General features: G+C 40.2%; 1 protein-coding gene across 2 annotated transcripts in view; it reads left to right on the top strand.

The window, feature by feature from the left end:
• Positions 1-3,701: 3,701 nt before the first annotated feature.
• The window catches only part of LOC114486356 (uncharacterized), a 43,121-nt gene continuing 30,448 nt past the window's right edge, over positions 3,702-16,374 (top strand). Inside the window, exon 1 of one of the 2 annotated variants that reach the window (XM_055085120.1) lies at positions 3,702-4,163. In XM_055085120.1, coding sequence (XP_054941095.1) covers positions 3,702-4,163 — 462 coding nt within the window. Of the gene's footprint in view, positions 4,164-4,927; positions 5,013-16,374 lie in introns of those variants that run through there. The other variant, XR_008617508.1, reaches the window with a different exon arrangement.

Here is a 16,374-nt window from a genome sequence, read left to right on the forward strand (position 1 = left end):
TTTAAATGTCCAGTGGATGTTAATGGGGGTGCTTTCGGTTCCAAAGGAGATGAATCCTGAGGGAGTGGCCAGGAGGGCAGGTGAGGTGCTTGGTGGGGCTCCTCGCCTCCCACACTCTGACTCCAGGACAGGTCTCATTACATCACTCCTGGCCCAGTGCAGAGACTACTTAAGTGCTACGATGACCACATTTTCTGAAACAAAAACCTGAAGGTAAGAGTTTACTTACAGGACATGGATGGTTAGAATTCGATGTCGGCAACAGGATCAAAGAAATTAGGACTCTGCCTATTTCTGAAGGAATACAGGAGTCAGGGAGAAAGGTCCTCTCTTCGAACATGGGGTGAACAAAGAGGCCATTAGCTTCCTATTTCTTGACTCAATAATTCCGCCAGACAGGCAAAACTTTTAAAGTCTGATGTCACCACATGTTGGAGAGAGCCCTTAAAATGTGGTGGTGGAAGGGGAAGGTGGTACAATCATTTATAAGCACACTTTGGTAGTATCAGCTAAAAAAATGGGCTGGCCCTCTGACCACAATTCTTTGTATCTACTTCAGAAAACCACTGGTGCGTGTCCAGAGGGAGACACCAATTGTGCAGCATTATCTTACAAAGAAAACTGAAAACATCCTTAACTAAATAACATAACCGTGACCCCAAATATTATATAAATGTCAAGTTTTAGGTAGATCTGTTCTTTGTTCTCATATGAAAAGCATTTCAAAGCATATTGCTGGGTGAATAAAGCAAGCTGCAGAACAGTATGAGTCCATTTATGTAAAAAAGGAGCAAATAAGCGTTTAAGGTGGCAAACATTACGTTATGTGTAAAATAATAAATTTAAAAATTGGGGGGAAAAACAGAGCAAAGAACAAATATAACATGTAAACGCAACAGAAAATGTCTGTCGGGATTCCTGCCTAACTAAGATAGGCAGGGAGGTTGGTGGGTAGCAGGGTGGACTCTAGTTGTATCTGTAAGGATGTCTCTCTGATAAAAATAATGGCCTAATTTAAAAGACACCAAAATGTTTAAAGTGGTAGTCTACAGAAAGTCAGACTACACTTGATTTTTACTCTCTGTTTTATACTTTTTTTGCTTTTCAAATTATCTACCATTAACAATCTGAAAATATATGTATATTTTGCAGTTAACTAGGTTTGCTACCCCTCTAGTGGGTATGGATGGATGACTGTAAAATTGCTATGGCTATAGGAGCCCCTTCGAGACAGGCTGCAGACGATGAGGACTATAGACCTTGGTCCCCGGAAAATGCACACGCACCCCAGTGCCGCATACGGTTTCAGGGAACGCAGGACCCTGGAAGCCCACCCAATCGTGTACCCCAGGTTAAGAACCTCCGCTTTGGACATTTAAAGCTGCAGAAATGGATGCAATCGTGCAGAGAACGTGTGCTAGGTGGGAATTAGCAGAGATGGACTACGGGACCCAAGGAAACCCCAACAATGAGGAAGCAGGCAGAGTAAAGAAGAGATGGGGGCTGTAAGGGCTGGAGGCCCGCAGAAGAGGGTAGCCGGTAGCAGGCTGATGAGCTCCATCTCTCCTGTCCCCTCCGCCTCTTCCATACTGCTGTCACATGGATTCCCCAAGAGCCTGATGACAAATATCCTTCAGTGAACAGTGGGCAGTTAGCCCACAAAAGGAGGCCAGGTCCTGTAGTCTGGCCCTGCCTCCGTCTCTGGCCTTGTCTCTACTTAATTCCAAACACACTGGGCTGTGAGTCAACTCAAATATATTTTTTCCTTTGATGCCTTCATTCTTGTCCTTTTCTTTTGCATAAGGCCTAGCACATTGGTAAGCTCCTCAAAAACTGTCAGAATTTCTTCTTTCCTTCCCAACTCTCTTATGGAAATTGTCACTTAGAAAAGAACACCAGATTTGGAGGCTCCTCCGTGAACAGCCCAGCAGAAATCACGGCTACCCTCCCATCCCTGCCCTGAATCTCTGGACTTGTTCCTGCAGCACCTAGTCTCATAGGCTGAATGTCTGCTGACTTGGAGAGGCCAAAGAAGCTTAGGAAACCAGGTCTCCCTGGCTAGACTCCGGTCTACCAGCAAAGCCTGCAGACATACGGAGATGTAGACCGACCCCAAATTTGTATACACTATAATAAGTACATAGTTCTTTCCATGAAATGACATGAAGTATACTAAAAACGCTGTGACCTCAGCTTTTTGCAATGGTACCCCTCAGAAATAAGTACCAACTGCAGACTCATGAGATCCCTCAAAAATAGTCGGGACTGCAAATATCAAATCTGCACTTACATGACCTTCCACAGAGACACAGTTTAGGGACTACTGGCCCACAGAAGGGCACACCAGCCCAGCATTAAGTCCGCCTCTGACTTAACGTAGTGGGCTGGGATACCCAATGCACCATCACTTTTTAAAGGCTTCACGGCAGCCCCACACAGGCTCAGCCACCCACTACTGCCTCCGGGGCGCCCTGCCTCACCCTTTCCTGACACGAGGGCCAGGAACCCAGTGGGACCTTGAACCTCTGGGTGACAGCCTGGCCTTCTGAGGGGTGAGCTGTTTATTCTAATTATAAGCTCAAAGTACTGGGTACTTCTGACTGCTCCTCCCCAAACCTAGAAAGACAGCAGGTAGATGGGAAATGCCCATGACTTGGCTGGAGTCAAAACCCAGCTTGCTCCATCAAGGCCCACTGCACTGAGCCAGTTCACTCCGGTGAACTTCCCTCGCCTGTAAGGGGCCTGATATCCATCTTCTCTGCCTCTCAGCCCACCATTCCCCCCACCCCACCCCATGCGCCAGTAAAAGCCCTCTGCGATGTGCAAGGATGCACAGCGAATTGCAACCATAACCACTAGGTCTGAGACACACTGACTGGTGGACAGCAGTCAAATGAAGCCGGTTACCAACTAAAGCAATGACCTTGAGGCTAATTTTCCTCCTCTGTGAAGCGTAGCTGTTGGATTAACTCTTGTCATTCCCAGCTTTCACGACTAAATTACCAAAACAAAAAGTAATCATAATGAATTGCTGAGGTTTTATTTTGCAATAAAATTTTTTTTTTTTAATTACAAACTCTATGGGTCACCATCATTTCCTAAAAGAAAGAACATTTTCACACCAAGACAGTGGAATGGAGGTGATGTCAGAATAGGGGCAGCCACTGTACCCAGGCCCGCGGCCCAGCCCAAGCTGGAGGACCGGACCAGGCCGAGGCAGGGTCTGCCCCGGCCCCTGCTCCGGACGTTCGGGGACATCCAGGCTGCATCCCGACGGCGGTGAGAACCCAGCATCAACTCCAACGCGAGCAAGCGGAGAAAACAGATGCGGAAGGCAGGGCGGCAGACGCCGGGCGAGCACCAGACGCCGCGGCTCCAGGCCGGGGGCGCCGCTGGGAGGTGGGGGGCTGCCGCTCCCGCACGCCCTCCCGCTCCGCCCCCCCCCCCACCGCCGGCCTCCGCGCCCCGGGCCCCGGAGCCCGCCCCCGGAGCCGAGATCCTCAGCCCGCGCCCCCAGCCCGCCCCCGCCCGGGCCGCCTCCGCCCGAGGTCGGCGGGAGAGGGCCGCGGGGCCTGGCGGGCGGGCGGGGGTCCGGGGCCGCAGGCCGGGGAAGGCCGCCAACGGCGGCCCGCAGCCCCCACCCCGCAGCCCCCCCCCGCCCCAGGCGCGGCCGCGAGCGCCGCACTCACCCGGGCGACGCCATGAGCGCGGCGAGGTCTCGGCGCTGCCGCCGCCTCCGCTTCCTCCGAGCTGAGCGACTCCGCCGGGGAGGGGCCTCGCACCGGCCGCCGGCCGCCCGCCCGGGCAGCTCCAGGCGGCGGGGGCGCGGGGAGGGCCCCGGGTCAGCCGGAGACGGGTGTGAGTGGGCCCGGAGCCTGAGGAGGGTGAGGCCGGGTATCGGCTCCGAGCGTGCGGGGCGGTGGAGACTCGTGGAGGGGGCCCGGGGTCGGCCTGGAGCGGCCTGGGGGCGGTGGGGGCGCGGGCGGCACGGGGCTGGCACGGGGCTGGCACCGGGGACGGGGGCGGTCCGCGACCCGCAGCCCGGACCCGCCCACCTGCCCAGGTGCCCAGGTGCCCGCAGGCCGGGACTCGCCGGGAGGCGCCTTCGGTGCCGCACCAGCCGAGAAACTGCCCCGGGGCCACGAAGCAGCTGCAGGACCCAGGTGAAGTCACCACCTCCCTGCGATATGAGTTTGATTTCCTTAAGAAAAGCCTTTTCTTTAGCTCTGGAGGACGAGGCGTTACTATTAGTAAGCAAAACGATAACTTTGCTATATCTTACTTGGTGTGCTGCCTTGCCCGAGTTGCTGGCCTCTCAGAGCCGGTTACCCATTGTAAAAGGTGTGTCAGATCACCCTGTGAAGCCCTACGGACTGTGGAGGCACTTTTTATTATCCTTTACATTATATCATTAACCAATAATAATGAGTCTGTAATTCCTGCGGTGGGTTTCACAGCATCAGCGATGGGTACTTGAGCCTCAGTTCCTGTCTCGGCAAAATGAGTTTTCAGAGATAAGTGAGCTCTCGTAAGTAAAAACACTTAAAAAGCTCTGGATAATGAAAACCACTGTTGATCACATTTCTGTGTTACATTAAATATTATTAATAATTATTACTGTATTATTTTTACTACTAATAAGAACAAGAGACAGTAAAGCTGTGACTGAAAGCCTTGGCTCTGGAGCCAGACTGCCTGGGTTGAAATCTGAACTCTTACCAATTACCAGCTCTGGAAGCTCGGGCAAGATAGAAGCTTCCCAGGGCTGTAGTTTCCTCAGTTGAAAAATGAGGATAATAGGTCCCTTCCTCTCTCTGAGGATTGAATGAGTTAATATTTGTAGAGTGATTAATACATTGCCTGGTAAATGGCCTCTTAACCTCCCGCTAATCCATCACATCCTTCTTTCCTTCAGTAAAATGGAATCTCAGAATTGCTGCCTTGAGTTCAGAAGACAATGCTCTGTAAATGTGAGCTGATAAGTAAAGCCACGGGTGTTTGTGAGACCCAAAGTAGGTATAAATCTAGAGGACCAGGGTTAAGGAAGAGTTTGGGGGGTGGGCAACTGCTAAATGGCCTGATTCAAGGCAGTAATGACTGCCATTGGAGTGGGGGAGGTCAGATACTTTTTAAAAATAAGCTGTTGGTTTTAAAACAATGAAATAATGAATAGGGTTAGTTCAGTGAAATTATTCTTCCTCAATATGAGTTTTACTAGGTATGTAGCATTTCACTGCATGGTGGACCATCATATGTTTTAACCAACCCCTATTATTAGACAAAATTTTGCTTGCCAGTGTTTCATTATTATAAAGAATGTGGACAGTAAATATTCTTATAGCCAAAACTCCCCATATACATCCATGAGTACTTAAGCTAAGTTCCCAGGAGCCAGATGATACTAGTATTTTAAGTCTTTTCAGATACATATATAATCTCTGTATGTGTTTGTGTACTTACACACACAAACACAAACACATATACACTAATATATATATATATACATATACTTACATATATACATACATGTATACGTATACACACACGTATATATACACACACATAGAGACTGCTGTCCCAGCACGGTCACGAACACTGATGATAGTGCCAGTTTGCCAAAAGACTCAATAAATTTCACAGTTTCTTTATCACTGCAAATTTTATAGGTTAAAAAACAGTATTTTGGCAAAATGGCAGACTAGGAAGTTCCTCACCTTTTCCCACGGAAACATGAAGAAAACAGCCAGAAGCTGAACTAATTTTGTAGGGGCTCTAAAAAAGTTAAAGGTTTACAGCAACCAAGCAAACATTCAAGCAAGAAAAAGCCATCCTAAAAATGACAGCAAAGTTTTGTGGCATTTTCACTTGCCATCGCCCCACTCCTTCCCCAGTGTGGCAGTGGTCTTGTTCTTGAGAAGGTAACATCCTGTTTCCCAGTGCCCGCATTCCTGTCACCTTGAACTGGAGGGAGCAGAGCAGACCTTATTTGTATACTACCTGACCTGCAAGAAATGGTAAAGGTAGTCCTTCAGTTTGAAAGGAAAGGATGCTAGACAGTAACTCACAGCAGTATGAAGATGGAAAGATCTGACAAAGAAATACATGGGCAATATAAAAGGCAACATTACTTTAATTTTGGTAGCAACTCCACTTTTTTATTTCCAACAGGACCTGAAGGACAAATGCATTAAAATACTTATAAATTATAAATCTATATTATTGGACACGCAACGTATAAAGGTATAATTTGTGACATTAATAACATGAAGGGGAAACAGAAATGTATAGGAGTAGTAGAGTAAAACATGGCATTACAAAAAAAATCAGCTGAACACAAAAGAAGGCAGTAATAGAAACAAATACTGTAAGACTTTTTTATTAAGTAGCAAAGTGACAGTAGTAAGTTCCTCCTTAAGTGTAGTTACTTTAAACGTAAATAGATTAAACTGTCTGATCAAAAGGCAGAGATAGGCAGAATGGATTAGAAAAATGATCCAAATATATACAGTCTATAAGAGACTCACTTTAGCTCTAAAGACAGAAGATTGAAAGTGAAAGGATGGAAACATATTCCCTGTAAATATTAACCAAAAGAAAGCTGGGTAGGCTATACTAATTCAGACAGAATAGACTTCAGTTTAAAAATGTACAAGAGATAAAGACATTATATATTAAACAAAAGTTAATTCAACAAGACAATTATAAACATGTATGTACCAAAAAGAGCCCCAAAATATAATGAAGCAAACATTCACAGAATTGAAGGGAAAAATCATTCCACAAAAATAGTTGAATACTTCAATAATCATTTTCAATAGTAGATAGGAGAACCAGACAAAAGATCAATAAGAAAATAGAGAACCTAAACAATACTACAAGTCAATTGTACTTAACAGATGTCAACTGAAAAAAATGCATGACCTAAAAGCTGACAATTATGTTTTATTAGGACTTTCTGAGGACTTAAGCCCAGAAGACAGCCTCTCAGATAGCTCTGAGGGGCTCCTCTGAAAGGGTAAGGGAGGAGCCAGGATACATAGAAGTTTTGCAACAAAAACCAGGTAGTTGGAACATCAAAAGATTACTGTTAATTAAAGAAAATCCAGACATCTCAAGTTAATGAATTTAGCACTTTTCTATGTATGGCAAGATGCAAAACTATGGACTCATTGAAATCATTCCTTTGACATGCACCTTAACTATCTAAGGCCAGTATCCTGTTTTTAACGATCCTGAATTTCCTCGGGGTACACAGTCTGGGACGGCTGCAGGGGCTGATGGCTTGGTGGCTGCAACATACTTTGTTTACTGATATGGCAGTCCACACAGACATATACAGAACACTCCACTCAATAACAGTAGAGTACACATTCTTCTCAAGTGCACATGGTACATTGTTTGGAATAGACCATACGTTAGGCCACAAAACAAGTCTTAATAAATTTTAAGAGACTTAAATCATCTTTAAAGGTCTTTAAAGATACTACAAAGTTACTTTTCTGATCACAGTGGAATGAAACTAGATACTAAAAAAGAAGGAAAACCGGAAAATTCACAAATATGTGGAAATTAACACACTCTTAAAAATCCAGTGGATTAAAGAATAAATCATAAGGGAAATTATGAAATACCTTGCTAAAAATAAAAACAATATATCAAAGCTTATGTGATGCAGCAAAGTCAAGGCCAAGAGAGAATTTTATACCTGTAAACATCTACGGTAAAGACGAAGAAAGATCTCAAATTAATAACCTAACTACATCTTAAGGAACAACAGCAACAACAACAAAATGAAGGCAAACCAAACTCAAAGCTAGCAAAATGAAGGAAACATTAAAGTTTAGAGCAGAGAAAAAATAGACTAGAGGATAAACAATAGAGAAAAATCAATGAAGTAAAAAGTTGATTCTTTGAAAAGATCAGCAAAATTAACAAATCTTTCACTCAACTCACTAAGAAAAAAGGAGGGAAGACTCAAATTACTAAAATCAAAAATAAATGTGAGGACATTACTACTGATTTTACAGAAACAAAAATAATTTTAAGAGAACATTATAACAGGTGTACCCCAACCAACTGGATAACCTAAATGAAAAAAATAATTTCCTAGAAACACACTATCAACTATAACTCAATAATGAAAGAAAAAATCGGAATGAATCTATAACAAGTAATGAGTTAGTAGTCAAAAAACCTCCCAACAGGGCTTCCTTGGTGGCGCAGTGGTTGAAAATCCGCCTGCCGATGCAGGGGACACGGGTTCGTGACCCGGTCCGGGAAGATCCCACATGCCGCGGAGCGGCTGGGCCCGTGAGCCATGGCCACTGAGCCTGCGCTCCACAATGGGAGAGGCCACAACAGTGAGAGGCCCGCATACCGAAAAAAAAAAAAAAAAAAAAAACTGCCCAACAAAGAAAACTGTGGACCAGGTGGCTTCACTGGTGCATTTCACCAAATATTTAAAGAAGAACTAACTCAAATACTTCTCTAACTCTTCCAAAATGTTAAAGAGCACCTCTGATTTTATGAGGTCAATATTACCCTGATACCAAAGCCTGACAAAGAAACTATAAGAAAACTACAGATCAATATCCCTTATGAATATTGATACAAAAATCCTCAACAAAATACTAGCAAACAGAACACAGAAACATGGAAAAGGATTATACATCATAACCAAGTGGATTTATTCCTGGAATGCAAGGATGCTTCAACACATGAAAGTCTATCAATGTAATATATCACATTAATATGATGAGGGAAAAAAACCACATGATCATCTCAATTCATGCAGAAAAAAAATTTGACAAAATTTGACAATCTTTCACAACATAATACACTAAAACTAGGAATAGAAGGAAACTTCTTCAGTATGATAAAGGTCATATATGAAAAACCCAGAACAATGATGAAAGCCTAAATGTTTTTCCCTAAAAACAGAAACAAACAAACAACAACAACCAAAAAAAAGAATGCTCTCTTTTGCCACTTCTGTTCAACATAGTGCTGTAAGTCCTAGAAAGAACAATTAAACAATAAGAAGGGAAAAAAAGGCATCCAAATCAGAAATGAAGAAGTAAAATTATCTCTCTTTGCAGATGACATGATCGTCTATGTAGAACATCCTAAAGACTCCACCAAAAACTGTTAGAACCAATATATGAATTCAGTAAATTTGCAGGATACAAAAGTCAACATAAAAATCAGTTGCATTTCTATACACAAATAAAAACCTATCCAAAGAGGAAAGTAAAAAAAAAAATCTCGTTTATGATAGCATCAAAAAGAATAAAATACTTAGGAATAAGCTTAATCAAGGAGGTGAAAGACTTGCACACCAAAAACTATAAAACATTGATGAAAGAAATTAAAGAAGACACAAATAAATATAAGGACATCCCATGTTCCTGGATTGAAAGAATATTGTTAAAATATCCATACTACCCAAAGTGATCTATAGTTTCAATGCAATCCCTATCAAAATCCCAATGGCATTCTTTACAGAAATAGAAAAAATAATTCACTTGGAACCATAAAAGACCCTGCATGTCCAAAGCAGTTTTACACAACAAGAACAAAGCGGGAGGCATTACACTTCCTGATTTGAAAATATATTACAAAGCTATGGTACTGGCAATAAAACAATGGAACATAGTAGAGAGCTCAGAAATAAATCCACACATCTACAGTCAACTGATCTTCGAGAAGTGTATCAAGAATACTGGGAATTTCCTGGCAGTCCAGTGGTTAGGACTCTGTGCTCTCACTGCCGAGGGTCAAGTTTCAGTCCCTGGTTGGGGAACTAAGATCCCACAAGCCAGGTGGTGCAGCCAAAAAATAAATAAATAAATAATACAAAATTGGGAAAGGATAGTTTCTTCAATAAACAGTGATGGGAAAACTGGATATACACATGCAAAAGAATGAAGTTAGATCATTGTCTCACACCATATAGAAAAATCAACTCAAAATGCATTGAAGACATAAACATGAAACCTTTATACATAAAACTCTTAGAAGAAAACATGAAAAAAGCAAAATATTGGACTTTGCAATGATTTATTGGATATGACACCAAGAGCTCAGGCAACAAAAGCAAAAATAGACAAGCAGAATTATATCAAACTAAAAAGCTGCTGGACAGCAAAAGAAATAAATAATAAAATGTAAAGGGAAACTATGGAATGGAAGAAATATTTGCAAAAGACATATCTGATAGGAGGTTAACACCCAAAATATAGAAGGAACCGTTAAAAATTGGGCAAAGAACCTGAATAGACGTTTCCCAGAAGAAGACAAACAAATGTCTTCCATTATACAAACAGGCATGTGAGAAGGTGTTCATCAGGGACATGGAAATAAATTTAAAAATGAGCTATCACTTCACACCTGTTAGAATGGCTATTACCAAAAAAAATTTTAAATAAAAATAAAAGATAACAAGGATGGTGAGGATGTTGGTGAGGATGTTGAGAAATGGGATGCCTTGTACACTGTGGCTGGGTATGTAAATTGTTGCAGCCACTATGGAAAACTTATGGAGTTTCTTCAAAAAGCTAAACATAGAAATACCTTATGATCCAGTAATCCCACTTCTGGGTATATATCCAAAAGTATTGAAGTCAGAGTCTCAAAGAGATATCTGAACTCCCATATTCATTGCAACATTATTCACAATAATCAGGATATGGACACAGCCTAAATGACTGTCAATAGATGAATGGGCAAAGAAAATGTGGTATATAAATACAGAATATTAGCCTTTAAAAAGCAGCAAATCCTGCCATTTGGAAAAACCTGGATGTAACTGGAGGACATTATGCTAAGTGAAATAACCAGACACAGAAAGACAAATCCTGGGACTTCCCTGGTGGTCCAATGGTTAAGAATCCATCTTCCAACACAGGGGATGCGGGTTTGATCCCTGGTCAGAGAACTAAGATCCCACATGCTGCGGGGGCAACTAAGCCCGTGCACTGCAACTACTGAGCCCGTGTACTCTGGACCCTGTGTGCCACAGCTACTGAGCCCACGCTCTAAAGCCCGCACACCACAACTAGAGAGAAGCCCGTGCGCCAAAATGAAAGATCCAGCATGCCACAACAAAGATCCCACGTGCCGCAACTAAGACCTGACACAGCCAAAAAAATAAAAATAAAAAGACAAATATTACATTATCCTACTTTTATGAGGAATTTAAAATAATCAAATTCAGAACCAGAGCATAGAATATTGGTTACCAGGGGCTGATAAGAGGGAAAAATAAAGAGGTGTTGGTTGGTGAAAAGGCACAAAGTTTCAGTTACACAAAATGAGTAGGTTCTGGAGATCTTCTACACAACTTAAGGCCTAAGTTAACAATAATATACGGTATACTTAATCTGCAAAGAAAGTAGATCTTACGTTAAGTGCTCTTACCACAAAAGAAAAAAAGTATGATAAATATATAAGTAAACAAATAAATAAATAATAAAATTAATAAATGAGTGAGAGGAAACTTTAGGAGGTGGTGCATAAGTTTATGGCCTTGATTGTGGTGATGATTTCACAGGTGTATACTTATCTCCAAGCTGATCAAGTTGTATACATCAGACATATATGGCATTTTTAAGTCAATCATACTTAATCAAGAGGTTAAGAAAAGGTAAGCTGCATTTCCATACATTAACAATGAGTAATACTAAAAAGAAATTGAGAAACCAATTCTGTTTATATTAGCATCAAAAAGAAAAAATATTTGGAAACAAATTTATCCAAAAAGGCAAAACATGTGAACACTGAAAACAACAAAACAATATTGAAAAAAATTAAAGAAAATATAAATGGAAAGACATCCCATTTTCACATTGGAAATCTTAATATTAAGATGTCAGTACTAACAAAGCAATCTACAGATTCAATGAAATCCCTATGAAAATTCCAAGCATTTTCTACAGTAATAGAATAATCCATCCTAAACTTCATAAGGAATCTCAAGGAACACTGAATAATCAAAACCGTTTTAAAATAAAGTACAAAGTTGGAACTCACACATCCTGATTTGAAAACTAACTACAAATCTACAATGATCAAAACAGTGTAGTACTGGTATATAGGACAATGGAATAGAATAAAGAGTCCAGAAAATCTCAAATATATTGTCATATATATATAATTGAAGTATATTTGATTTACAGTATTGTGTTAGTTTCAGGTGTACAACAAAGTGATTCATTTATATATATATAATATTCATTTATATGTATATTATATATAATATATTTTTTCTGATTATTTTCCATTATAGGTTACTACAAGATATTGAATATAGTACCCTGTGGTATACAGTAAATCTTTGTTGCATATCTATTCTATGTAGAGTAGTTTGTATCTGTTAATCCCATAATCCTAATTTATCCCCCTTCCCCTTTGGTAAATATCGGTTTGTTTTCCTATGTCTGTGAGTCTCTTTCTGTTTTGTATATAGGTTCATTTGTATTATTTTTATATTCCACATGTAAGTGATAGCATACAATATTTGTATTTTTCTGTCTGACTTACTTCACTAAGTATAATATTCTCTAGGTCCACCCATTTTGCTACAAATGGCAATATTTCATTATTCTTTATAGCTGAGTAATATTCCATTATATATATATATATATATATATATAATATTTTCTTAAAGTCAATTGTCTGTTGATGGGCACTTGGGTTGTTTCCATGTCTTGGCATGGGGTGCATGTATCTTTTTGAATTAGAGTTTTTGTCTTTTCTGAGTATCTACCCAGGAGTGGGGCTGCTATATGATAGCTCTATATTTACTTTTTTAAGGAACCTCCACTGTTCTTCATAGTGGCTGTACCAATTTACATTCCCACCAACAGTGTAGGAGGGTTCCCTTTTCTCCACATGCTCTCCAACAGCTGATATTTGTAGACTTTTTGATGATTGCCATTTTGACCTGAGTGAGGTGATAACCCGTTGTGGTTTTGATTTACATTTCTCTAATAATTAGCGATTGTGAGCATCTTTTCATTTACCTGTTGCCCATCTGTATGTCTTCTTTGGAAAAATGTCTATTTAGGTCTTCTGCCATTTTTTTCATTGGGCTGTTTGGGTTTTTTTTTTTTTTTAATATTTAGTTGTATGAGCTGTCTGTATATTTTGCATACTAACTCCTTGTTGGTTGCAACATTTGAAAATATTTCTCCCATTCTGTAGGTTGTCTTTTCATTTAGTTGATGTGCGAAAGCTTTTAAGTTTGATGTAGTCCAGTTCATTTACTTTTGCTTTTATTTTTTTGCCTTGGGAGACTGATCTAAGAAGATATTGCTACAATTTATTTATGTTTGAGAATTTTATGCCTGTATTCTCTTCTAGAAATTTTATGGTATCATGTCTTGTACTTAGGTCTTTAAGCCATTTTGAGTTTATTTTTGTATATGCTGTGAGGCAGTGTTCTAATTTCATTGATTTACATGTAGCTGTCCCTCTTTCCCAACACCACTTGTTGAAGAGACTGTCTTTTCTCTGTTGTATATTCTTGCCTCTTTTGTCACAGATTAATTGACCATAGGTGTGTGGGTTTATCTCTGGGCTCTCTATTCTGCTCCATTGATCCATATATCCCTTTTGTACCAATATCACACTGCTTTGATTACTAGAGCTGTGTAGTATAGTCTGAAGTCCAGAGGATTATGCCCGCGGCTTTATTCTTTTTCCTCAGGATTGCTTTGGCAACTCTGCGTCTTTTGTTGTTCCAAATAAATTTTAGGATTATTTGTTCTATTTCTGTGAAAAATATCATGGGTATTTTGATAGGGCTCACATTAAATCCCCAAGACAATTTGTTGAGGAGACTGTCTTTTCTCTGTTGTATATTCTTGCCTCTTTTGTCACAGATTAATTGACCATAGGTGTGTGGGTTTATCTCTGGGCTCTCTATTCTGCTCCATTGATCCATATATCCCTTTTGTACCAATATCACACTGCTTTGATTACTAGAGCTGTGTAGTATAGTCTGAAGTCCAGAGGATTATGCCCGCGGCTTTATTCTTTTTCCTCAGGATTGCTTTGGCAACTCTGCGTCTTTTGTTGTTCCAAATAAATTTTAGGATTATTTGTTCTATTTCTGTGAAAAATATCATGGGTATTTTGATAGGGCTCACATTAAATCTGTAGATTGCTTTGGATAGTATGGCCATTTTAACAATATTAGTTCTTCCCATCCAGGAGCATGGGATATCTTTCCATTTCTTCAAATGGTCTTCATTTCCTTTATCAATGTTTTAGACTCTTCAGTGTATAGTTACTTCACTGTCTTGGTTAAGGCAGTGAAGTAACTTACTCAGAGAGGCCTCGCCACCCCCTGCCCACTGTGGACCTGCCGGTACATGTGAGGTGATGCTCTGTCCTTTCCCACAGTGCTCACCACCTTGGCAATGACTGGATCTCCACTTCCGCCTCCCCCACCAGGTGGTGAGCCCCCCGAGGGCCGGGCTGGCTGTCTTGTTGACAATTGTGTCCCCAAAGGCAGTGAAGTAATGAGTAATAAGTATTTTATTTTTTTGGACATGATTTTAAATGGGATTTTTTTTTCTGGCTGTCTCTTTCTGACATTTCATTGTTAGTGTAAAGAAATGCAACAGATTTCTGTATATTAATCTTGCATCCTTCTACCCTACTGAATTCATTTATTCTAATAATAGTTGTGTGGACACTTTAGGGTTCTCTATATGGAGTATCATGTCCTCTGCAAATAGTGACAGTTTTACCTCTTCTCTTCCAAATTGTACTCATTTTATTTCTTTTTCTTGTCTGATTTCTGTGGCCAGGACTTCCAGGAGAAGTTGAATAGAAGTGTTGAATAGAAGTGGTGAGAGTGGGCATCCCTATCTTGTTGCTGAATTTAGCAGAAAGGCTTTCAGTTTTTCACCCTTGAGTATTATGTTGGCTGTGGGTTTGTCGTACATGGATTTTATTATGTTGAATTATGTTCCCTCTATACCCACTTTGGTGAGTTTTTAATCATGAATAGATGTTGAATTTTGTCAGATGTTTTTCTGCATCTATTGAGATGATCATATTTTTTTTTGTCTTTCCTTTTGTTAATGTGCTGTATCACATTGATTGATTTGTGTATGTTGAACCATCCTTGTGAACCTGGGATGAATCCCACTTGGTTGTAGTGTATGATCTTTTTTGTTTTGTTGGCTTCAGTTTGCTAATATTTTGTTGAGAATTTCTGCCTCTATAATCATCAAGATATTGACCTATCATTTTCTTTTTCTTTTCTTTTCCTTTTTTTTGTTTTTGTTTTTTTAGTGTCTTTGTCTGGTTTTGGTAACAGGGTGACGGCTTCATAGAATAAATTTGGGAGTGTTCCCTCCTCTTCAATTTTCTGGAATAGTTGGAGCACAATAGGTGTAAATTCTTTGTATGTTTGGTAGAATTCCCCAGAGAAGTTGTCCAGTACTGGATTTTTGTTTGTAGGGAGTTATTATTATTATTCTTACAGAATCTATTTCACTTCTACTGATTGGCCTGTTCAAATTACCTGATTTTTCTTGACTCAGTTTTGGCAGGCTATATATTTCTAGAACCTTGTCCATTTCTTTTAGGTTGTCCAATTTGTTGGCATATAACTGTTAATAGTATTCTCTGATGATTTTTTTTTTTTGTATCTCTGAGGTATATGTTGTTATTTCTCCTCTTTCATTTCTTATTTTGTTTATTTGGGTCCTCTATCTTTTCTTCTTGGTGAACCTAGCTAGAGGTTTGTTGACTTTACCTTTTGAAAAAAGAACAACTCCTGGTTTCATTGATCATTTTTATTGTTTTTAATATATATATTATTTATTTCCACACTTATTATTATTTCCTTCTGCTGACTTTGGGTGTTGGTTATTCTTCTTTTTCTAATTCTTTTAGGTGGTAGGTTAGGTTTTGTGTTTGAGATTTTTCTTGTTTCTTGAGGAAGGCCTATATCACTATGAACTTCCCTCTCAGAACTGCTTTTCTGCATCCCATAGATTGTGTAATGTTGTATTTTCATTGTCATTTGTCTTGAGGTATTTTCTGATTTCTCTTTGATTTCATTGTTGACCTGTTGGATTTTTTAGTAGTGTGTTGTTTAGTTTCCTTATGTTTGTTATTTCCCCATATTACTTTTTGCAGTTGATTTCTAGTTTCATATCATTATGGTCAGAAAACATGCTTGTTGTAATTTCTATCCTCCTGAATTTGTGAGGCTTGTTTTGTGACCTCGTATGTGGTCCATCCCAGAGAATTTTTCGTGTGTGCTTGAAAAGAATATGTATTTGTGGGCTTCCCTGGTGGCACAGTGGTTGAGAATCTGCCTGCCGATGCAGGGAACACAGGTTCGTGCCCCGG

Source organism: Physeter macrocephalus, chromosome 5, assembly GCF_002837175.3.
Source record: "Physeter macrocephalus isolate SW-GA chromosome 5, ASM283717v5, whole genome shotgun sequence".
Lineage (NCBI taxonomy): Eukaryota > Metazoa > Chordata > Mammalia > Artiodactyla > Physeteridae > Physeter > Physeter macrocephalus.